The sequence below is a fragment of the Mus musculus genome, chromosome 8, assembly GCF_000001635.26.
Source record: "Mus musculus strain C57BL/6J chromosome 8, GRCm38.p6 C57BL/6J".
Classification (NCBI taxonomy): domain Eukaryota; kingdom Metazoa; phylum Chordata; class Mammalia; order Rodentia; family Muridae; genus Mus; species Mus musculus.
In genome coordinates, this window is record NC_000074.6 from 24,635,335 (window position 1) to 24,661,312 (window position 25,978).

Below are 25,978 nucleotides of genomic sequence, written 5' to 3' on the forward strand. Positions count from 1 at the left end.
TGGTCAGTGAGGTTCCATAGACCCCCAAACATTACAGTTATTGCCAATTTTCTTAATTACGTTCCAGAACTGAATGGGAAGACTGTTACTGAAGATGCCACCAAACTGGTACTGATCTGGACATTTCATTCTTACTGGCTTAGCTTTAACAATGCTAGCAGGTGAGATGCATGTTAGCAGACCAGAGAATCATCATCGTACTTCCTAAGCTGCGACCCTGCAAGCTATACTAACAATGGTCTGGGAAGACAGGCCCCCTGGTGCAGTAGTGGGCAAGTGTCCTGGAAGTGACCACATACCTTCTGGTTGGATGTAAGATCAGTTCCCTAAGATGTTACATTGGTAATGTAATTTGGGGTAAGAACCTGTGGCTAGACAGGACATATTTCCTAGGAGAGAGTCTATTGCGGCCATAGTATTAAATGGGTTCCTAATGACTTGTGAATATAAACAGACCCCATTTGTCTGGGTGATTTTTCTGACCGCTCTTCCCTGACTTCTGGCCACCCACTGTGCTGGCTGTGGAAGATTTTTCTCTTATTCTGTTACTTTAAGCTCTCTTAAAGTTCCTCTCCAGGTTTTAATGGGAACCTAATCCTTCCCTTTAGGTCATGTTGTCTTGGATAGAAAGCTCTATCATCCTAACCACTTTCCCACCTCAAGGACCAATCATAGCCACAGACGTCTCCCACCTCAAGGACCAATCATAGCCACAGACGTCTCCCACCTCAAGGACCAATCATAGCCACAGACGTCTCCCACCTCAAGGACCAATCATAGCCACAGACGTCTCCCACCTCAAGGACCAATCATAGCCACAGACGTCTCCCACCTCAAGGACCAATCATAGCCACAGACGTCGCCCACCTCAAGGACCAATCATAGCCACAGACGTCTCCCACCTCAAGGACCAATCATAGCCACAGACGTCTCCCACCTCAAGGACCAATCATAGCCACAGACGTCTCTGGACCGTTTTGAAGGATGGTTTCCTGTTAGCTCTGTTCCCAAACCCACCACTCTGGTCTCTAACACTGCATTGTAAATTGGTTGTATTTTCAGATTATTTCAGTCACCCTACATATAGATAATCACGTTGGGGCACACTAAAAACACCAGCTGGCATGTAGGAGTCTTACCTGGACTTCTCTAAAATGTTAGTTGAAGAAAAAAAGAGAAAAGAGGAAGAAGGCCAAGACAGGAAGATCAAAGACTCAGCCTCGACCATATGATGAGACTATCTCAAAACAAACAAAATGTGCCAAGAATCCTGAGCAGGGGTTCTGGGTGGGTGATTGCTGCTAAGTGGCAGGGGTTCTAGCCTGTGATTGCTGCTAAGTGGCAGTTCCACAGTCAGGAAACTGATCTCATGTGAGTGACATCCACTCCAAGCTTTGTAAGGTTCATGTTCTCATACTGGATTATGAATGTGGTAGACAACAGCAAATTAAGGTGTCACAATCTACTTACTTGCTATTTACATTTTAATAGAATTTAGGAGGTATGAGCAACATTTTTTTCTTAAACCTTGAGAAAAGGCATGCATGCATAGCAATTTTCTTGGAAAACTTTCTATCGTACCTATAATTTTTTTCTTTTAATTTCAGTTTAGTTTCACTTCTTAAAAGTGTGACCCAGACTCTTCCTCATCGAGGCTCTAGGGTAGGTGATATAAACCCTACACAACAATCCAAGTATAACACGAATGTAAAAGAAAGCAAGCAGTACCTTTTCCAAATAAACTGACACATTGGTCATTGAGAGCCTGGCATCTTCCATTGTAGCAATATGCAGATCCCAACCTGCACAAATGGCCGTTCAGTGCAAAGGTGTCAGGAACACAGTGGCTAGAGGATCCATCGCAATATTCTGTGAAGTCACACTCTGGGTCAACAGCTTTCCTACAGGGCGTGCCTGATGCTGACAGCTGGGGACAGGAAAACAGACCAGGGGCTGTGAGTGACTATAGGCATTTGCCAAAGAAAATGGCTAAACATGGCTGGTTGTGGCTAATTGAGGGGCTAAGAGATTTACCCAAACTAAGAGTTCTAGAAAGGGAGAAGTCAGGTAAAACACCTGCTGGGATCCTCGGAGAAGGGCAACTCTCCCAGATATGCACAGATCCCCACTTGCAGCCATTATGCCTTATGCTCTACAGCGCATGCGCATTCCGACTTGAGCAGCACAGAACAACTCTTCCTACCTATGATGTTGACAAGACCCTGAACCCAGTTTCAGCCTTGACTCTGACTAGCTTATTTGTGTAAGAGATATATAAAGAATCTCTTTTATACTTGTAAACTAGGAATGGAAATCACATTCTCTTTAGCAGAAAGTGCCTAGAATAATGAATGATTAATAATGTATACACCCGTCCTACCACCAATATTCCTTATTTTCAGAAAACAAGTTTCTTTCTGCATAGTTCTGATACATTTTTGTGACTGGTTGAATAAATTTCTCATCTTCTGCCATCCATAATAAAATTTACAGTGTTCCAATGTTGACTTATTCATATATGTTGAAAACACACACACACACACACACACACACACACACACACATATATATACACATATGTATATATATGTATATATGCCCAAGCATAAACATGTGCATGTGCAGGAATACACACACATACATACACTATAATCATCTGAAATTGAGTCAACATTTAATAAAGGACAGGTAAGTAAAAGTAGTGCCTTTTAAGTAATGAAAGAAAAAAATCTTAATTTAGAATTTCATATCCTAAAAATATATGTCAGAAAGGAATGAGAGGATCAGCAAGATGCCTCAGTGGACAGGAGGGGCTGCTGCTACACGTGATGGCAGGAGTTCAATACATGGAAGCCTCACGGTGGGAGGAGAGAACCCGCTCTTACAAACAGTCCTCCGACTTTCGTGGCAAAGACATGATAATTCACACACACACAGACACACACACACACAGACACACACACACACACACACACACACACACACACACAGACACACACACAAATGATAAAAACTAATGAAAAAGAAAGCCTTTTTTGGCAAATAGTAGCTAAAAGAATTCATTCTCAGTTGACCAGAATACAAGAAATAGTAAAAGATGGCTTTCAATTTCAAGAAATATGATATGTGATATGATATGTGATATGATGGATGGAGTGTGGCTCAGTGGTAGAGCACATGCCTAGTATGCACACAGGGCTGGTGTGTGTCTCAGTGCATACCTAGAGTGTACACAGGGTAATGTGTAGCTCAGTGCTAGAGTTCATGCCTCGGGTGCACACAGGGCTGGAGTGTACGTAGCTCAGTGACAGCAGTTAGTAAAATGATACTTAAGAAATCTTAATAGAAAAAAAAAGTAAAACAAAGCTGTAAGCCGTATGGTTTTACTTTTCCTTTAATTTGCTCAACAACCATGAGTACCACATGTGGGAACTTGGATCACCGCATTAACTTTGGGAAATCATTCTTCTATTTTCCTAAAAAGTTCCATATCCATTTACTGGAGGATTCAGCAGGCCCCACTACAAGCAACCGGCTACAAGTGGGTTGTTAATATTTTTGTGAGAGCAGAATTATAAAAGTAGAAAACAGATTGGTGAGTGTTAAGGACTGTGGATAGATTGTGGTGTGTGTGGACTGTGGTTTGGACTGTGGTGTGAACTGTTGTGTGTGGACTGTGGTGTGTAGACAGTGTGTGGACTGAGTGTGGGCTAAGTGTTGACTGTGGTGTATAGACTGTGTGTGGACTGTTGTGTGTGAACTGTGGTGTGTGGACTGTGGTGTATAGACTGTGGTGTGTGGACTGTGTGTGGACTGTGGTGTATAGACTGTGGTGTGTGGACTGTGGTGTGTGGACTGTGGTGTGTGGACTGTGTGTGGACTGTGGTGTATGGACTGTGGTGTGTGGACTGTGGTGTGTGGACTGTGTATGAACTGTGGTGTGTGGACTGCAGTGTGTGGACTGTGGTGTGTGGACTGTGTGTGGACTGTGTGTGGCTGTGGTGTGTGGACTGTGTGTGGACTGCGGTGTGTGGACTGTGGTGTGTGGACTGTGGTGTATAGACTGTGGTGTGTGGACTGTGTGTGGACTGTGGTGTGTGGACTGTGGTGTGTGGACTGTGGTGTGTGGACTGTGGTGTGTGGACTGTGGTGTGTGGACTGTGTGTGGACTGTGGTGTGTGGACTGTGGTGTGTGGACTGCGGTGTGTGGACTGTGGATGGGCTGAGTGTGGACTGTGGTGTGTGGACTGTGGTGTGTGGACTGACTACCTAGAAGCAAGAGGCTTTAGGAGGTCATGGAACCACTTGCCCTTGAGGAAGTTGCTGGCTGTTGTCCTAACACCCAGAAACTCTCATTATCTGAGTCTCACTGCACTAAATTAGATATTTCTAGAGAATTTGAGCAGATGATGGTGCAAGCCTTGTAACCCCAAAACTCGGAAGGATGAGGCAGGAGGATTTCAGGCTTTAGGTCAGCCTAGGCTACAGTCTAGGAGCCTATCTAAAGACAATCCAAGGCCTGAGAATGGGCAAGGGCCCGGGTTCAATCTTCAGCACCACAGAGGTTGAGAACAGTTGGGGGAAAGAAGCCTGTGTGCTTTTTATGGACTGGTGGTTTGCAGGAACGGGAACCCTGAAGCACTTTGCATTCTGCAGCTTGCCTTCTCTCTCACCCAGCCAGGCCGTGTTAGGGATGCTGTGTTAGGGATGCTGTGTTAGGGATGCTGTGTTAGGGATGCTGTGTTAGGGATGCTGTGTTAGAGATGCTGTGTTAGGGATGCTGTGTTAGAGATGCTGTGTTAGGGATGCTGTGTTAGGGATGCTGTGTTAGGGATGCTGTGTTAGGGATGCTCTGTTAGGGATGCTGTGTTAGGGATGCTGTGTTAGAGATGCTGTGTTAGGGATGCTGTGTTAGGGATGCTGTGTTAGAGATGCTGTGTTAGGGATGCTGTGTTAGAGATGCTGTGTTAGGGATGCTGTGTTAGGGATGCTGTGTTAGGGATGCTGTGTTAGGGATGCTGTGTTAGGGATGCTGTGTTAGGGATGCTGTGTTAGGGATGCTGTGTTAGGGATGCTGTGTTAGGGATGCTGTGTTAGGGATGCTGTGTTAGGGATGCTGTGTTAGGGATGCTCTGTTAGGGATGCTGTGTTAGGGATGCTGTGTTAGAGATGCTGTGTTAGGGATGCTGTGTTAGGGATGCTGTGTTAGAGATGCTGTGTTAGGGATGCTGTGTTAGAGATGCTGTGTTAGGGATGCTGTGTTAGGGATGCTGTGTTAGGGATGCTGTGTTAGGGATGCTGTGTTAGGGATGCTGTGTTAGGGATGCTGTGTTAGGGATGCTGTGTTAGGGATGCTGTGTTAGGGATGCTGTGTTAGGGATGCTGTGTTAGGGATGCTGTGTTAGGGATGCTCTGTTAGGGATGCTGTGTTAGGGATGCTGTGTTAGAGATGCTGTGTTAGGGATGCTGTGTTAGGGATGCTGTGTTAGAGATGCTGTGTTAGGGATGCTGTGTTAGGGATGCTGTGTTAGGGATGCTGTGTTAGAGATGCTGTGTTAGGGATGCTGTGTTAGAGATGCTGTGTTAGGGATGCTGTGTTAGGGATGCTGTGTTAGAGATGCTGTGTTAGGGATGCTGTGTTAGGGATGCTGTTTTAGGGATGCTGTTTTAGGGATGCTGTGTTAGGGATGCTGTGTTAGGGATGCTGTGTTAGGGATGCTGTGTTAGGGGTGCTGTGTTAGGGATGCTGTGTTAGAGGTGCTGTGTTAGGGATGCTGTGTTAGGCATGCTGTGTTAGGGATGCTGTGTTAGGGATGCTGTGTTAGGGATGCTGTGTTAGGGATGCTGTTTTAGGGATGCTGCTGCATCTCTACCTCAGCTTATGCCACAGTTTGTTGTGTTTCTGTATCATAATCAAAGATACCCGCCACCAGGGCTGGTGAGATGGCTCAGAGGTTAAAGGCATTGGATGCCAAGCCTGGAACCTGAGTTCCATCCCCAGAACACACACGGTAGAGGGAGAGGACCTAGCCCTACCAGTTATCATACACACCTCATAACATGTGCATGTACGTGCAAACCATTTTGGCTGCCCACAGCCTGCCTTTTGCTTACCAATCTGCGAGTGCTTTGCATAGCACCTGTTGTGTCTGCTACTCACATTATAATTTTCCATCGTCATTTACCCGACTTTACGAGTTATCTGACTATTGGCACGTTCCATAATGTAGCATATACAATTCATTCTGTCTGGGGCATTTAGATCAGTTGATTTCCATACCATAGACTAGGAAACACCAGTCCAGAGATGCCTTTTTAAGTCCATGGTACCGTGGCATGGACTCCCTCCTACTTTCTTCGTGTTATTATTCCATGTTCACGTGGTCCATCTAGTCTTGTATCACAGGCTGAGGCTTCCCTTTGGTAAGTGCCACCCACTCACCTCACACGTGGGCATGCAGCAAGCTCCAGATCCACATTGTGCTGAGCCTTTTAGCCTGCACGTTTCATGGTCGCAGCACTCTTTAAATTGACATTCCTACAGTTTCAGAAGAAATAGGATTCTGATCAGGACAGGACTCCCCCCCGCCCCCCCCCCCGCGCGCGCGCGCGCACACACACACACACACACACACACGCACACAAGAACACACAGCTCCTTCCTTCCTTCTCCCCTTCCTTTCTCAGACAGACTACTGTGTAGCCAAGGTTGCTCTATCATACAGCAGAGGACACCAGTGGCAAGCCTACCTGCCTGCCTCCACCTCCCAAGTGCTGGGATTTTAGGAGAGGGCACCACCACTTCCAGCTTAACTCTCACGCCTCTGCCCCCACTTTAATTCGAATGCTATGCTCCTAACTACACTCAATGAGGCTTCACCTTCGACTGCTTTCATTCTTCCTAGCATCGCCCAAAGCAGATGTAATGGTAAGAACTAAGGGAACAGCACTGGAAATCAGTTGTTGAGCCATAACATCAACACTTGGTTGATTGGCTCAGAATCTACTGATATAAACTATGTTATTGAGGGAACTGTGACTTAACAGGAGAAATGCAAACTTTCTTCAATTCTCTGATTTGTTTGCTGTCCATTTCTATTGCAAATGAAGCTAAACTTTAGGAAATGCAACCAAGACACATCATTTTTTCATGACCCCCTCCCTCCAACAGTGTCAGTCGTGGCCTCTATTACATAAAACACCTACAATTGTTATAAAAAAAAAGTAATAACAGAATATAGAGTCTGTATGTAATGACAGTGTTTGGAGGTTTCTAATGTCATAGCTATTTGCATTGACTCTATATGATCCCATATCTCTTGATTTTTCCACCAAAGACACTTTGGTCCCTCTCCTGTCTGCTCTGGTAATTTCAGGTCATCCTGTTTGGCCTTTACTGTCTTCTGGATGGTTCTTACAGAACACAAAATAATGGACCAGTATTGGGGGAGGGGGATCTATCAACTTCAGAGTCGTGCTATCTCAGATGGTCACAAGACATTGCAAATCAGTTGTTGATTTTGTCTATACACTAGGGTTGATCATTAGGGGTATCAGTATGGAATGAGTCTCTCTGTTTTTAATTAGATTGTTGGATTCCAGAAGAGGAGTGTAAAGTGACAACATTTAACTATATTCATCAAGGCAGGCTCGGTTGGTATGGTAGGAAGTAAGGCACAGAACACAGCTAGCAGTCTTGACCTGCAGGCAAGAAGCTCACTTAACGGGCAGATGTGGCTCAGACATTTGCTTAGAGTAACCAGGGCAACCATACCCAGGTGCCAGATACTGCAGTCTTTATTGGAGACTGCTGGAAAGAATCTAGAGTCAATCTGATGGTTGGCGTGACTGGACATCCAGCTTTTTTTTTTTTTTTTTTGCTACTTATCAAGTATAGACCAGTGTTTCCTCCCAGACACTACCTGGGTTTTTTTTTTTTCTTTCTTGTAACTGCTCTGTAACTCCTTGACAATCCCACACTGTGTTCTATTCATTCTTTATATCCTCCTGAGTCCCCTTCTATCACATCGATGACTTCTGCTGGATAACTGCTCTCTGATGTTAAGGACTCCTGTGATTAGGTTAAGCCTACCCACATAACTGTGTTAGAGATGCTGTGAGGTTTGTAATCTTATTTATTTCTGCCTCTTTGTCAACTGTTATTGCATGCACATATGTGTGTGTGTATGTTTGTGTGTGAGTATATATACATATATATACCATATATATGTATATGTATGTGTGTATATATATATATATATATATACATATATATATATATATATATATATATATATATATATATATATCCTGTTGCGTCTATATATTGTTACTCATATGTATGTCTTCAGGGCTGACCATTTGGCTCTAGACAACAAATTGGTGTGCTTTTCCAGGGGAGAGCCTCCTCTCTTCATGGCAGCTCTACTGAGTTGCTGGTAGTTCTTTGTATAATCGTACGGCCCTGTGGGACAATTTGGCATGTTCCTCAGTGTCATCCTTGTTCAGTGCTCACGTGGGCAGTCATGTTGATGAGGCTTTACAGGTGTGGCTTCTGGTGTCACTAGGAGACACGATCTGATCCTCTGGCTCTTAGAATCTTTCTGCTCCTTCTTCTGCAGTGTTTCCTGGGCCTTAGGTACAGAAGTGTTTTGTAGATGCATTCATTGGGACTGGACTCCACAACTCTCCATATTGATTGGTTGTGTTTTTCTATTACTAAGTGTCTATCTACTGTGAATATAAGTATCCTGGATGAGGGGTAAGACCACACATATCTGTGGGTATAGATAAAAATATTTATAGGTTGTTTAGGATTATGCTGGTTTAATAGATTATTGGTTGTTGATTCTCCTCCAGTCGCTGTGATCTCACTAGCACTGATCAGTTGGCTAGGTTTACTGTTGTTGTGTGGATCTTAAGTTCAATTAGAGAGCCATTGGTTACCACCAGGGCATGTGTGCCACTACTGCACGCTTAGGGTTATTGTGCCTGGTTGGCCATGGATATGATTTATAGGCATCAAAGCAGGGAAGGCCTGACAGTTGCCTCCCTCCTGTGGAAGCTTGCATGGCACTTAGTGGTACTACAAAAGCTAGTCTTCAGGCAAGCTCCAACTCAGGAACCCCTGGGTTCTGTTTCTGAAGTGTGTGATATCATCACCAGTAGGGACTTACCTTACCCCTCATGGTAGTAACCAAGGGCAACAGCAACAGGTTGTGTGTTTGGGGAGTCTCTTAAGAAGATGGCCCTTACAAAGACCTCAAAGGGAACCTTCTCATGTCTGCTACTAGGGTTTCTGTTAGGTGGTTTTTGGTTTTTAGAGAGGGCTCTGTCAGCCAGGATGAGAAAAGTTCATTAAAACTATGCTTATTTGTACACAGTTACATGTATTATAGGTTGGGGGTTTATTTCTCTTTCTCCCTTTCTTTTTGTAAATAATTACTAATATGATTCCTTGTGTCCTTTCCAGCCATGCATAGTGATTTTTTTCTTTCCTCCTTCCTTCTTCTTTATTTTCCTCCCTCCTGGAGCTAAGTCTTTTTTTTTTTTTTTATTCATAAGCTGAACACTTGAGAGATGCTCAATAGTTTTCAGAACCACCAAGCCGACTCTGGTAAGTGCTAGAAACACTGCCATGGCTCAGGAGCCACCCATCCACCCACCTAACAATAAGGAGTACAAGCATCCTTCAGCAACAGTGAACATGGAAGATGTGCTACAAGAGTAGTGACCATCAGCACAAGCCTGATGGCCGGCGATTGCCAGCCCAGCTGGCACTCAGGAGGCAAGGGGGACCATGAGGTTAATAAGAGGCTGTACAGTAAAAACCTGCATCCAAAGAAAAGCCTGTCTATAATTCTAGGCACTCACATAGTAGCCACAGACTGCACTGCTTCCTTCTCTCATTAAAGGCAGCAAGCAACTGTCTTTTGCCAGGGCACCACATTTAGCAGCAGGAGAATGCAAGAGGACCACAGTGTTGCATATCAGCAAAGTCAAATAACCTTTGGAAATCCATGTAGTTAGAGACCATACAAGAATAGGAACACACACATACTGAATCGCATTCACAGGTTTATCTTTTCTTTTGTTTAAAGTAGAAGATGATTGAATCTTTGGGGATTTAATGGTTTGTAAAGAAGGAGATCAGCTTTATTTATGGGGGGAAAAGATGCAATTCCTGGCAGAGGAATCATGAAGATACTTTATATTACTTAAATGGAGGAAAGTTGTTAAATATTAAAGGACAGTCACTTTTATAATACAGTAAATATGGGGGTTCTGTTAGAGGGCTGTAGTGTGCACCAGAAATCTGGCTGATGGAATTATAATGAAGGACACCACTGAATTTAGAAATAATTTTTAAAGACACCCCAAAACTTGTTTGTTAATGAGATAAGACAACATACTATAAAATTTAAAACAATTTGAAATAATGAGATATGGGGGGGGGGAATTGAATCAAATTTAGCATATTTCAGTAAAAAACAGAGGCTTGGACCACTGGAGGCACTTGTAACTGAGTAGTGGCCAAAATGGACTTTATACATTCACGCATTCATTCTATACGTTCAAAATATACTTCGGGCTGGCAGGTGGGGTAACGGCTATGTAACCAGGCCCACAGCCCACACTCGTCTTCTCGACTCAAGAGATGCCTAATATACCCGCTGTCCTGACACTAGGAAGACTGAAGTAGGAGGGGCACAATTTCACGGTCAACTTAGGCTACACAGAACCCTGACTTACAAAAGAAAATCGCAAAAGAAGAAAATCTCAAAAGAAGTACAGGAAAGCAATTCACTTGTTTTAGCCTCATCCTCACATGTCAATCATATGGTAAAGATGTCATAGCCTGCACCCAGTATGCAGCGTTGACAACAGGAAAAATGGGACAATGGGCAGATGGGAACAACTGTGGTCAAGCATGGCATTCACTACTCACCGTCTCATTACCACAGTCACATTCCTCACCAGCTTCCATGATTCCATTGCCACACACGGCTTGATTTGGTTGCAATACATGCACATTTGACAGGTCACCAAGACACTGCGTGTCAAAATTTGAAACATAGTGCATGTAGTCATGCAAGCTACAGTTGCTAAAAGTCTTCTTCCCACTGGAACTCCTACAGTGAAAAGATATTCTCTGATAAACCAGCCTACTAAAACACCATATCCTGACTGTGCTCCACTGGTAAATCATGTGACCCTCAGGACATGTGACCTACAAGATAGTTCAAGTAAAAAAATGTATACTTCAGTGGAGGTTCGATGTAAAACTGGAGTTGTACATTGCTTCTTTTTAATATAGTCCACAATACTACATTTTTTGCAAACTTCTATAATTGTACTCTACAATTGGGTTAGATCTCTGATCAAGACCTAGTGAAAATCGGGAGTTCTGACTATGCAGTACAGACTCCACTCTCTGCAGTTCACTGTGTCTTGTGTCTAGTGTTCTCTTTCTCCTTTTCATTTCTGTCCATCTGAAGATAGTACACAGTGCCTCTCATTTGTAATATCTCTCCTTGGACTGCAAATTCTGACTCACAGGGCTCAAAATACTGTCCACATATCATGTCTACTTTATCATTTCACATAAGACTCATAAAATTTCTTCAAAACTATTTTTAAAAAATTGGTTCAGATTAAATTAAATGTACATTTACAAGAAATGTGATAATTTTTAAGTCATCTAATTTGATAATTAACATATGCTTTTTTCTAGAATTGTTCACTCTAAATTTTTTAAAACATTTATTCATTGTTCTTACGGTGGATTGTCTCTGTTGAGTTTTCTAAATAAGGAATCAGAATGCTTGCAAATTAATGATATTTTCCCCCTTCAAATCTGCCATCCATTTTTTTTAACACCAAAATAGTAACCAAAGCTGCCAGAACTATTTCGGATTATTAAGTGTGTCTTTAGGCAACAAAGTAGCAACAGTATCATGTGCTTAGATAAGACTTTACAGTTTTCTTCAACATCAAGTTATCTTCCTCTAGTTCCTTGCAATTAGAATATCTTAATAATACTGTATAGCACTTTCCAAACTCATACATCACATGAAAATATTTTATATGATATCTTATTAAACATAACATAACTGTCCAACTTATAACATGGAAATTAATAAAAAGTCCAATATTTATCAAATCATGAAGTTAATCTTGGAAGAATGTATGCACACTTAGTCATGATTAGGGGCTGGAGTGATGGCTTAACAGTTACAAGCTGAGTTTTATACCCAGCATTCCACAGATGTTCACAAACATCTGTAATCTCAGTTTTAAGGGATCTTGGATCTGGTACCCTCTTCTGTCCTTAGTGGGCACCAAGCAGGCACATGGCATAAAGAAACACATGCAGGCAAAATATATGTAAAATAAAATTAATAAACCTAATACAGAATTTAAAAGTAAAATTCATCATAGGAATTCTTACAGTGCTCCCTGCTGCATTATGCATGGAGCGCTGGGACAGGAACAATTTCTAATATTGTCGTCGTATGTTAATCCTATGTGAAGGCCAATCAGTTGAGTGATAACCACTGAGAATCCCTCCAAACCTATGTCTTCTGGATACTAAAATAGAGACAATTGAAGAAAGAAATTATTATGTAAGAATACAACAAAGGCAAATGATGAACATCTTTGCAATAACAAACTTTTATACTCTACTTCTTTTTATGTTGAGCATATTTTGTTTATCATAATTTTCTTTGCTAGGCATGTTTATGCTAATTAGCTACTTTAATTTAGTGCAAGTTTTTATTTATGCATTCATTAAAATCAAGTGATATACATAAAATAAAACACCTTACAAAACTGTACATATTGCACACATGTGTATGACTTTAAACAGAAAAATTCTATTGGTATGAAAAAATAAGTAGCTAATAGGTATACTTCCCATATCTGTAGTATCTAAGTTTGAAATCCTAAGCATTAAAATTTGAAGGTTAAAGCCAGAACAGGTAGGACATAGGTAATGACTCATAAAGACACAAGAAAGAAGGAACACTAAAGAGACAAGGAAAAAAAATTCCCGTAGGGATTGAAATAGTAACAAAAGCCTTTCACAAACAATCAAACAAATAAACAAACAAACAAACCCTCCAGGGCCAGCTGAGTTCACAGCAGAATTCTGCCAAACTTTCAAAAAGTCCAATCCAAAGAACATAACTAGAAGGAGCACTCCCCAATGCATTCCATGAAGCCAGTACCACATCAATAACCCAAAAAGTAGGTAAAGATGCAACCAATGAGAACTACAGTCTGGTACCAATGAATGTAGGTTTCAAAGCTCTCAACAAAATACTTGCTAACATAACATAGACATAAATAAAAAGATTATCCACCTCGTGATCAAGTTGGTTTTATCTCTAAAATGTAGGGATTGTTCCATGTATACAAATTGACAAATGTAATTAAACACATTACATGATCACCTTAGTAGATGCAGAAAGGGCTTTTTGGGAAAATCTAACATTCCTTCATGATAAAAATCCTAGAGAATGTAGAAGTAGAGGGAACATATCTGGGCATAATAAAGACTATATATGAGAAACCCACAGTCAACGTCATCCTAAATGGAGAAAAACTTGAGTCAATCCCACTGAACACAGGAATGGGACATGGCTGTCCACTCTCCCCACTCCCTTTCAGCATTGTGTTTGAAGCACTTGCTGAAGCAATAAGGCAAGAGAAGGAAATTAAAGGAACACAAATAAGGAAAGAAGAAACCAAACTATCATTATCTGCAAATTATATTATTATTATAATGTATTTATTATATTATTCATAAGAAACTCTAAAAATTCTACTTCTAGAAAAGATAAACAGATTCAGCAATGTGGCAGGACACAGAATCAACTTGAACAAAATCAGCTGCTTTTCTATAAACCACCAACAAGCAAACAGAAAAAGAGGCCATGGTCCCAACACCATTCACAGTAATCCCAAAAGAAAGAACTTGGCATCAAGATACTACTACTGAAGACATCACATGCTTCAGTCATACAACATGGGGATATCCAGCCGGTAGTTAGCTGGAAGCGTCATCTGTAGTGAATGGCTGTCACAGTGTTGGAAGGTACTGTGCACACTACTGGAGGAGAAAAGCGATCACCAGTCTCACGCATCAGTCTGAACACTAAGAGACATGTTAATGACCAGGCTGCAAGAGCGGCCCATTAGTGTAATAGCATGCTGGAGGACAAGGGAGAGCACGTGAGGACACAAAGTCCTTAAATATGTGTACAGAGCAACGTCCCTAATGCTGTGACACTTTAACATGGTTCCTCATGTTGGGGGATGGGGGGCCCAACCGTAAAGTTACTTTTGCTGCTACTTAGCAACTGTGATTTTGCTATGGTTATGAATCATAATGTAAATATCTGTGTTTTACAGTGGTCTTAGGTGACCTTGAGAAAGGGTCATGGACAATTGACCCCCAGAGGGTTCAGGACGCTCTGAACAGGTTGAGGACTGCTGCTGTAGAGGACACAGCAAGCAACAAACAGGTGAGGGAGAGAAAGTATGGCTTTCAATTCCCAGGGGGAAGCTAAGGCAACTGGAGACTGGTAAATCTCAAGGTATACTCTCTCTCTCTCTTTCTCTCTCTCTCTCTCACACACACACACACACAGACACTCACACAGAGAGAGAGAGACAGACACACACACTCACACACATAATTAACTGAATATTTAGAAGAACCAAATGCCTTCTGAATCACACAGCTCCTATGAGAATTAGCTTCCTCCTTTTCTCAGTCAGTTGCAGAGACACAGAGTCAGTGGAACGTGTGAATCAGAAAGGCACATGCTCCCAAGGAGACAAAGTGAGTACTGTCACATCACAGCTGTGCAGCCTGCGTTGTGTGCAGCAGCAGAAAAGATGACACAATTCCCAGAGTGTCTCTAGAGTATAGAAAGAAGTCTTTCTCAAACATGTAGGAAGGCAGCCATAGCTTGGACAAACCAGTGTGGTGTGATTTAAATCTGGGAAGAGGCATCCATTGTGCAACCAAAGTAAGTTAGTATTAGTTCACTATTTGGCTCCTAAGAGAATAAAATGAAAATTCTGAAAATAGTGTGAAGTGTTGTGAAGTGGCAAACACAAGTTGATGGCTTTCGCTACTTGCTAATCTTGGACACATGGAGGCATCTTTACTTTGGGGCTAATGTTTCAGTTACTTACAAATCCAAGGAAACTTTAGTAACTGTCACAACCAGTTAGTGAAAGGATGTTGGAGGCTTTGTATTATACTAATTATACTTGAAATTTATAATGCAATGGGACGTTTTTAAATTTGAACAATTTTGTCCCAAGAGACTAATAATAATGATGATGATGATGATGATGATGATGTGTGTGTGTGTGTGTGTATGAAAACACCAAATTCTTTGAGCCATTGGGTCACTCCATAAACATGTACAAAGTATAAGGTTGTTGAAAAGTAGTGATATAATGAGGAATGAAAACTACGTACCATACCAACACCCGCAACATAGCTTTTACTGCATATTTCACCTGGTGATGCCGCTCCGATGTATTTCGGGCGTCTCCTGTAACTACACCATGACAGGTTGACTTTGCATTCACGTAGTTATGTAGAACACTACATAAGCATGTATTTACCTCCTCATGAACTTAAAAGATTACTTGAGAAATATAACAAGTTCCAATCTGGATATCTAATAATGTATGCAAAATATCCAAATTATTGCAAATATTCACTTGATATCAACTTTTTCTTCAGATAGTTCCTAGATTTGATATTAGTTTATTATCTGACTGCTACTAAGTCTCCCTTATTGTGCAGTAACTCCTTAGGTCACTAAAAGTTGAAAAGTGAAAAAAAAACTTTTAACTATAGAAGAAGCAAATTTGATAATAAATTATCACAAAGAAACTGACTGATATAAATTTATTCCTGTAAAAAAGTAGAAATGAAGTGCATTGATCTATACAGCTAACATTAAACAAACAATTTTATATTATTAATTAAATTAGACTGATATAATTTGCAGTAAAGCTGAAATCATACAAACTCATGGAATTCAGGATTTGCTCACAGTAATTCTACTTTAAATATGAAAACATGCCAATATAAAATTGATCACAATTTTTTATTTTTAAACTATCACCTTTATAGCATACATGTATATCTTATTATATATATTTCAACATACACATATCTGTCTATCTATATCTATATGTCTATATAGATATAGGAAAGCCAGGGCTATATAAAGAGCAATCCTGTCTCAAACAAATAAATAAAATTTCAAAGTATCCTACAGAAACTGAAGAATATGATGAACACAAAAATTTTGCTTAATGGAATTACTAATCTGTTTATCATGCACAACACTGTCTGTCTACTTACATGAGTAAGTGTGTTATTTCATTGGACTGCAGGGTAAGATAGTCTCGTTTCCAGTCCAAAAGTCTTTGTAAAATATCAGTAGCATTTCCGTCAGTAGAAATATGATTTTTATCTGACCACAATTCCAAGGAGGCTAACACAACACTCAATTTCAGCTGAGTGAGCATCTAAGAATAGGATCGTAGTGTATGTTTCAAAAACTTCAATTGTTATATCAGAAACACAGAAAAAGTTCACTAGAGTATTCAGAACATTAAGCTAGTAAAGTATATTCAAGTCATTAATTTTCCATACATACTTTCAAAATGCAGATTATAGTCAAAGTTTTTTTTCATGAAATTCAAGGTCTGAAAATGAAAAAATGAAAAACTTACAGCGTTAACAAGACCAATAATCTGGAAAATCTTCTGTGTTATGGCCATAATGTCAGATCCCATATAGTCAAACTGAAATACAAATTTAATTTTTTTAAGAGTAAATTTTTAAGTAAATTTTGAACTGCTGAATTATTTTGGCAGTACAGGACAAGCATAGGATTTATCAGGTATTTCTACATGCTTTGTTTATTTATTTGTTTATGTATTTATGTATTTATTTATTTATTTATTTATTTGAAACAGGACTTCTCTTTGCACAGCCCTGGCTTTCATGGAACTCACTCTGTCTATCAAAATTCATGCACAAGGATATTAATGGCAACTTTATTCTTCATAGCCTCAAGCTTTAATATAAGAAGGAAAACTATAAATTAATCTTCAGAAACACTGTGCTGTGCAAAAGAATAGATAGTATGTAGTTTGTGACCTATCTTCTATGCTCACGCTATCCATAACCTTACAACATTAAATAACAAAAAATGTAAATGAGCACAAAGGCTGGGGTACACGTGTGATTTGATGTCTGCATGCACATACGTGTGATTTGATGTCTACACTGTGTAAAAGCCAGAGTGACGTATTCCCCACTTCACTTTCTGTAGACTGTACACCTGTATACAAACTTCTGGGGATTTCTAAGCATTGCTTCTCAAAGTCCATTTGTACCAGGTTTATTGATACTGCTCAGAAAGCCCAGACAACTAGCCAACAGACCCTTCCCCTGGTTTCCATGGCTTTATTCTCAATTTACTCTGCAATAGCAGCTTTGAATTTTCTATATTGTTGCTTACGTGAGGGATTTTGCTAACCAATGTTTCCCCAGGCCTTAGTCTCTGAGAGATGCGAGTCACTGTTCAAGTCGTGTGTTTCGATATGAGATCTTCAAACACCTCGGTTATCTCTCCCATTATCCCCTCCTCACCCTACATGCCCATCTCTCTGACCACTTAAACCTCCATCCCCATTACTGAATCTGTGATCTAAACTGATTCCGTGCTGCTGCAAACTGTCTTCGGCCAATCCCATCTGTGTATGGGGTGTGACACAAGGCCCTGCCTCAGGCTGAGATCCTCGCCCCCTCCCCCCGCCCCGACACCCACCTTCCTAGGATGATACTCACTTCCCTTCCAGGTGCATCAACCCACAGAGTAGCATATTTCAGAGTCTCCAGATTTGGGATCCTACAACTGTGTGAATCTGCTAAATCCTATCTACCCTAAAAACCTTTGCTATGAACACTGCATTATCTCAAACCTTTGCTATGGACACTGTATTTATCAACACTTTCTTTATAACATACACTGACTACATCGCAGAGCAATTCTCCATAACTCTTATACTCTTTTGTTGTCCTTTCAAAATTGAACTTTATAAAGCAGATAACATTGGGTGAACAGGCTTATAAAAGATAATGAAACACACACACACAAATAAACAAATACACCTGTGAGCTCAAAGAAAACCAATAAATTCTGTCTCTATTTTTGCTGTTGTTAAGGAAGGGAGGAAGGCAGAAATGGAGGAGGGTGGGAGGAGAGAGAAGCTTGATGGGAAATAGGATGGTAAAGGGCAGAAGAGAAGGAAGAGAGAGACAAGGGGACCGGACAGAGGCAAGGAGGGAGACTGACTTACCAAAAATTTCCCCACTATAATGTGCAATTTTAGACTTTGAGGTAACAGTTGTGAATGATTTTTATCCTGGAAAACAACCAAAACATATTAACTAATTGTTACTTTGTATCGAGCTTCCTGAAAGCAGAAGTTATTGTGAAAAGAAATCAGGAAAGACATACATAAAGCCATCATCAAGACCTAAACATTCAAAACTACAGCAAAATGTTATTTTCACTTCAAAGCATCCTAATGTGAGAGGTTCCCGGTGAGGGCTTCACCTTTACAAGGACAACTCCAGATATTGGTGGGTGCTGGGAGCGCCTAATAGGCTAGTCAATCATAAGAGATCTGCCCTAAACACATGTGCAAACATGAATGATCTCAGTGAGCTGTATTTATAAATCTCTCTCTCTCTCTCTCTCTCTCTCTCTCTGTGTGTGTGTGTTTGTGCAGAAGTGCACATGTGTGTGTAAGCCAATCACAATTAAAAAATAAGAAGCCATGAATTTGAAGAATAAGAGGAATTAGAGAGAGAGGACCAGTAGAGAGAACGAAGCAAAACCATAAAAAATTAAAAGCTTGCATAACAGCTACCAATTGAGAATTAGTCTTTATCACGTTCTCATGTGCACCTTGCACATTCATTTGTGTCACATGGTCTGCAGATGAGAACACTGTGATTATAAGAGAGGCCAGCTGATCTTTTCTTTCCTGGTGGGTTGTGCCTTAGATTTGTCCCTTGGGTTCTAAATCATTTTCAAGTGTTTTTATTTCCACTAATGGTACACTCACAGTTGTTTACCATGTGAGACTTCAGCTGAGGCTCATTTTATTTCCAAAATAGATCGTGTAAACACACACTTATATTGATATATAGTATCTATGTATCTACTTATCTTAATGGTGTTTTTTTAGTTATATGAAATTCATACATCACTTTCAGAAAAAAAAATGTAGCCTTTCCTAAGCCAAACTTTACAGTCCCATAAATGGAGAGTATTCCCTTCACTTACATACTTCTTTATTAAGTCAAGACTGTAGTTGGTGTGTACATTTCTACACTTCCCCTCCTACTCACAGCTGTGTGGTAGATTTCTATATGCCAGTCTGATATTCCCTAAGTATGTATTACACCATGGGATGCAGTAGTAGTACACAATCCTCTACAGAATCCAGTATCATGATGGGTGAGGAGACTCAAGGAGATGGCCTGGAGTATATCAAACTTTAATAAGAGTGAATAAGTGAATTCTTAAGACAAAGATGCACAGATGTCTCTCTGTTCTAGGAGAAGCTCCATCATCGCCAAGGCCACTCTCAAAACAATTTGATAAACGTCTGTTTCTGCTGATGAGGAAAAGGGGCTTTTGATGGGCAAGTAGCCCAAAGGAACAAGTTTCCAATGGCACAACTTCAGCAAGCTTCAGTTCTAATTAGCCAAAAGGATATATCTACTCTCTGATTAAGCCAGAAGATGTATCTACTCTCTATTTCTCAATATTGTCCAGGAGAAACTGTTCAGTGGGTACCCGTCTTACAGTCATGTTTGTGCAATGAATGAGGGCAGAGACCCTCAACTAAACTTCTCATTTCTATGCAACTTAGTATTTCTGGGTAGGCTTATTAGTGAATCCTTTTTTTTCTTTTTTAATATTTTTATTAGGTATTTTCCTCGTTTACATTTCCAATGCTATAGCAAAAGTCCCCCATACCCTCCCCCCCATTCCCCTACCCACCCACTCCTACTTTTTGGCCCTGGCTTTCCCCTGTACTGGGGCATATAAAGTTTGCATGACCAAGGGGCCTCTCTTTCCAGTGATGGCCTACTAGGCCATCTTTTGATACATATGCAGCTAGAGACAAGAGCTCCGGGGTACTGGTTAGTTCATATTTTTGTTCCACCTACAGGGTTGCAGTTCCCTTTAGCTCCTTGGGTACTTTCTCTAGTTCCTCCATTGGGGGTCCTGTGATCCATCCAATAGCAGATTGTGAGCATTCACTTCTGTGTTTGCCAGGCCCCGGCATAGTCTTACAAGAGACAGCTATATCAGGGTCCTATCAGCAAAATCTTGTTAGTGTATGAAATGGTGTCAGTGTTTGGAGGCTGATTATGGGATGGATTCCTGGATATGGCAGTCTCTAGATGGTCCATCCTTTTGTCTCAGCTCCAAACTTTGTCTCTGTAACTCCTTCCATGGGTGTTTTGTTCCGAATTCTGAGAAGGGGCAAAGTGTCCACACTTTCGTCTTCATTCTTCTTTAGTTTCGTGTGTTTTGCAAATTGTATCTTATATCTTGGGTATTCTAAGTTTCTGGGCTAATATCCACTTATCAGTGAGTACATATCACTTGAGTTCTTTTGTGATTGTCTTACCTCACTCAGGATGATGCCCTTCAGGTCCAACCATTTGCCTAGGAATTTCATAAATTCATTCTTTTTAATAGCTGAGTAGTACTCCATTGTGTAAATGTACCACATTTTTGTATCCATTCCTCTGTTGTGGGGCATCTGGGTTCTTTCCAGCTTCTGGCTATTATGAATAAGGCTGCTATGAACATAGTGGAGCATGTTTCTTTCTTACTAGTTGGAACATCTTCTGGATATATGCCAAGGAGAGGTATTGCTGGATCCTCCAGTAGTACCATGTCCAATTTTCTGAGGAACCGCCAGACTGATTTCCAGAGTGGTTGTACAAGCTTGCAATCCCACCAACAGTGGAGGAGTGTTCCTCTTCCTCCACATCCACGCCAGCATCTGCTGTCACCTGAATTTTTGATCTTAACCATTCTGACTGGTGTGAGATGTAATCTCAGGGTTGTTTTGATTTGCATTTCCCTGATGATTAAGGATGTTGAACATTTTTTCAGGAGTTTCTCAGCCATTTGGTATTCCTCAGGTGAGAATTCTTTGTTTGGCTCTGAGCCCCATTTTTAATGGGGTTATTTGATTTTCTGGAGTCCACCTTCTTGAGTTCTTTATATATATTAGATATTAGTCCTCTATCTGATTTAGGATTGGTAAAGATCCTTTCCCAATCTGTTGGTGGCCTTTTTGTCTTATTGACGGTGTCTTTGGCCTTACAAAAGCTTTGCAGTTTCATGAGGTCCCATTTGTCAATTCTCGATCTTACAGCACAAGCCATTGTTGTTCTATTCAGGAATTTTTCCCCTGTGCCAATATCTTCGAGGGTTTTCTCCACTTTCTCCTCTAAAAGTTTCAGTGTCTCTGGTTTTATGTGGAACTCCTTGATCCACTTAGATTTGAGCTTAGTACAAGGAGATAGGAATGGATCAATTTGATTCTTCTACATAACCACCAGATGTGCCAGCACCATTTGTTGAAAATGCTGTCTTTCTTCCACTGGATGGTTTTAGCTCCCTTGTCGAAGATCAAGTGACCATAGGTTTGTGGGTTCATTTCTGGGTCTTCAATTCTATTCCATTGGTCTACTTTTCTGTCGTTATACCAGTACCATGCAGTTTTTATCACAATTGCTCCGTAGTAAAGCTTTAGGTCAGGCATGGTGATTCTACCAGAGGTTCTTTTATCCTTGAGAAGAGTTTTTGCTATCCTAGGTTTTTTGTTATTCCAGATGAATTTGCAGATTGCTCTTTCTAATTCCTTGAAGAATTGAGTTGGAATTTTGATGGGGATTGCATTGAATCTGTAGATTGCTTTTGACAAGATAGCCATCTTTACAATGTTGATCCTGCCAATCCATGAGCATGGGAGATCTTTCCATCTTCTGAGATCTTAATTTCTTTCTTCAGAGCCTTGAAGTTCTTATCATACAGATCTTTCACTTCCTTAGTTAGAGTCACGCCAGGGTATTTTATATTATTTGTGAGTATTGAGAAGGGTGTTGTTTCCCTAATTTCTTTCTCAGCCTGTTTATCTTTTGTGTACAGAAAGGCCATTGACTTATTTGAGTTAATTTTATATCCACCTACTTCATTGAAGCTGTTTATCAGGTTTAGGAGTTCTCTGGTAGAAATTTTAGGGTCACTTATATATACTATCATATCATCTGCAAAAGGTGATATTTTGACTTCTTCCTTTCCAATTTGTATCGCCTTGATATCCTTTTGTTGTCGAATTGCTCTGGCTAGGACTTCAAGCACAATGTTGAACAGGTAGGGATAAGTGGGCAGCCTTGTCTAGTCCCTGATTTTAGTGGGATTGCTTCCAGCTTCTCACCATTTACTTTGATGTTGGGTACTGGTTTGCTATAGATTGCTTTTATTATGTTTAGGTATGGGCCTTGAATTCCTCATCTTTCTAAGAGTTTTATCATGAATGTGTGTTGGATTTTATCAAATGCTTTCTCCATGTCTAAGGAGATGATCATGTGGTTTTTGTCTTTGAGTTTGTTTATATAATGGATTACGTTGATGGATTTCCGTATATTAAACCATCCCTGCATCCCTGGAATAAAACCTACGTGGTCAGGATGGATGACTGTTTTAATGTGTTCTTGGATTCGGTTAGCGAGAATTTTATTGAGTATTTTTGCATCGATATTCATAAAAGAAATTGGTCTGAAGTTCTCTATCTTTGTTGGATCTTTCTGTGGTTTAGGTTAGGTATCAGAGTAATTGTGGCTTCATAGAATGAGTTGGATACAGTTCCTTCTACGTCTATTTTGTGGAATAGTTTGTGAAGAACTGGAATTAGATCTTCTTTGAAGGTCTGATAGAACTCTGCACTAAACCCATCTGGTCCTGGGCTTTTTTTCGTTGGGAGACTATTAATGACTGCTTCTATTTCTTTAGGGGATATGGGACTGTTTAGATCATTAACTTGATCCTGATTTAACTTTGGTACCTGGTATCTGTCTAGAAATTTGTCCATTTCATCCAGGTTTTCCAGTTTTGTTGAGTATAGCCTTTTGTAGAAGGATCTGATGGTGTTTTGGATTTCTTCAGGATCTGTTGCTATGTCTCCCTATTCATTTCTGATTTTGTTAATTAGGATGCTGCCCCTGTGTCGTCTAGTGAGTCTGGCTAAGGGTTTATCTATCTTGTTGATTTTCTCAAAGAACCAGCTCCTCGATTGGTTGATTCTTTGAATAGTTCTTGTTTCCACTTGGTTGATTTTTCCCCTGAGTTTGATTATTTCCTGCCATCTACTCCTCTTGGGTGAATTTTCTTCCTTTTTTTCTAGAGCTTTTAGATGTGTTGTCAAGCTGCTAGTGTGTGCTCTCTTTAGTTTCTTTTTGGAGGCACTCAGAGCTATGAGTTTCCCTCTTAGAAATGCTTTCATTGTGTCCCATAGGTTTGGGTATGTTGTGGCTTCATTTTCATTAAACTCTAAAAAGTCTTTAATTTCTTTTTTTATTCCTTCCTTGACCAAGGTATCATTGAGAAGAGCGTTGTTCAGTTTCCACGTGAATGTTGGCTTTGCATTATTTATATTGTAATTGAAGATCAGCCTTAGTCCATGGTGGTCTGATAGGATGCATGAGACAATTTCAATATTTTTGTATCTGTTGAGGCTTGTTTTGTGATCAATTATGAAGTGAATTTTGGAGAAGGTACCATGAGGTGCTGAGAAGAAGGTATATCCTTTTGTTTTAGGATAAACTTTTCTGTTGATATCTGTTAAGTCCATTTGTTCCATAACTTCTGTTAGTTTCACTGTGTCCCTGTTTAGTTTCTGTTTCCACGATCTTTCCATTGATGAAAGTGTTGTGTTGAAGTCTCCCACTATTATTGTGTGAGGTGCAATGTATGCTTTGAGCTTTACTAAAGTTTCTTTAATGAATGTGGCTGCCCTTGCATTTGGAGCATAGATATTCAGAATTGAGAGTTCCTCTTGGAGGATTTTACCTTTGATGAGTATGAAGTGTCCCTTCTTGTCTTTTTTGATAACTTTGGGTTGGAAGTCGATTTTATCCGATATTAAAATGGCTACTCCAGCTTGTTTCTTCAGTCCATTTGCTTGGAAAATTGTTTTCCAGCCTTTCACTCTGAGGTAGTGTCTATCTTTTTCCCTGAGATGGGTTTCTGTAAGCAGCAAAATGTTGGGTCCTGTTTGTGTAGCAAGTCTATTAGTCTATGTCTTTTTATTGGGGAGTTGAGTCCATTAATATTAAGAGATATTAAGGAAAAGTAATCATTGCTTCCTATTATTTTTGTTGTTAAAGTTGGCATTCTGTTCTTGTGGCTGTCTTCTTTTAGGTTTGTTGAGGGATTACCTTCTTGCTTTTACTAGGATGTGGTTTCCGTCCTTGTATTGGTTTTTTTTTCTGTTATTATCCTTTGAAGGGCGGGATTCGTGGAAAGATAATGTGTAAATTTGGTTCTGTCGTGGAATACTTTGGTTTCTCCATCTAAGGTAATTGAAAGTTCGGCTGTGTATAGCAGCCTGGGTTGGCATTTGTGTTCTCTTAGTGTCTGCATACCATCTGTCCAGGCTCTTCTGGCTTTCATAGTCTCTGGTGAAAAATCTGGTGTAATTCTGATAGGCTTGCCTTTATATGTTACTTGAACTTTTTTCCCTTACTGCTTTTAGTATTCTATCTTTATTTAGTGCATTTGTTGTTCTGATTATTGTGTGACGGGAGGAATTTCTTTTCTGGTCCAGTCTATTTGGAGTTCTGTAGGCTTCTTGTATGTTCATGGGCATCTCTTTCTTTAGGTTTGGGAAGTTTTCTTCTATAATTTTGTTGAAGATATTTGCTGGTCCTTTGAGTTGAAAATCTTCATTCTCACTCATAGCTCTGAGTGCCTCCAAGAAGAAACGGGAGAGAGCACATACTAGCAGCTTGACAACACATCTAAAAGCTCTAGAAAAAAAGGAAGCAAATTCACCCAAGAGGAGTAGACGGCAGGAAATAATCAAACTCAGGGGTGAAATCAACCAAGTGGAAACAAGAATAACTATTCAAAGAATTAACCAAATGAGGAGTTGTTTCTTTGAGAAAATCAACAAGATAGATAAACCCTTAGCTAGACTCACTAGAGGGCACAGAGACAAAATCCTAATTAACAAAATCAGAACTGAAAAGGGAGACATATGAACAGATCCTGAAGAAATCCAAAACACCATCAGATCCTTCTACAAAAGGCTATACTCAACAAAACTGAAAAACCTGGATGAAATGGACAAATTTCTGGACAGATACCAGGTACCAAAGTTGAATCAGGATCAAGTTGACCTTCTAAACAGTCCCATATCCCCTAAAGAAATAGAAGCAGTTATAAATAGTCTCCCAGTCAAAAAAAGCCCAGGACCAGACGGGTTTAGTGCAGAGTTCTATCAGACCTTCAAAGAAGATCTAATTCCAGTTCTGCACAAACTTTTTCACAAGATAGAAGTAGAAGGTACTCTACCCAACTCATTTTATGAAGCCACTATTACTCTGATACCTAAACCACAGAAAGATCCAACAAAGATAGAGAACTTCAGACCAATTTCTCTTATGAATATTGATGCAAAAATCCTCAATAAAATTCTCGCTAACCGAATCCAAGAACACATTAAAACAATCATCCATCCTGACCAAGTAGGTTTTATTCCAGTGACGCAGGGATGGTTTAATATATGAAAATCCATCAATGTAATCCATTATATAAACAAACTC

The 25,978-nt window shown here is 40.3% G+C and overlaps 1 protein-coding gene across 2 annotated transcripts in view; it reads right to left on the minus strand.

Moving 5' to 3' along the window:
* Adam18 (a disintegrin and metallopeptidase domain 18) overlaps positions 1–25,978 on the minus strand; it is a 72,510-nt gene that overhangs the window by 33,089 nt on the left and 13,443 nt on the right. For both annotated transcript variants that reach the window (NR_136908.1, NM_010084.2), the window contains exons 7-14: positions 18,412–18,477; positions 16,777–16,848; positions 16,403–16,569; positions 15,503–15,584; positions 12,452–12,591; positions 10,949–11,132; positions 6,443–6,538; positions 1,729–1,927 (exon numbers count right to left, since the gene is read on the minus strand). Coding sequence is in view for 1 of the 2 variants with exons in the window: in NM_010084.2 (NP_034214.2) it covers positions 1,729–1,927; positions 6,443–6,538; positions 10,949–11,132; positions 12,452–12,591; positions 15,503–15,584; positions 16,403–16,569; positions 16,777–16,848; positions 18,412–18,477 (1,006 nt within the window). In the remaining variant the exon portion in view is untranslated. The remainder of the gene's footprint in view (positions 1–1,728; positions 1,928–6,442; positions 6,539–10,948; positions 11,133–12,451; positions 12,592–15,502; positions 15,585–16,402; positions 16,570–16,776; positions 16,849–18,411; positions 18,478–25,978) is intronic.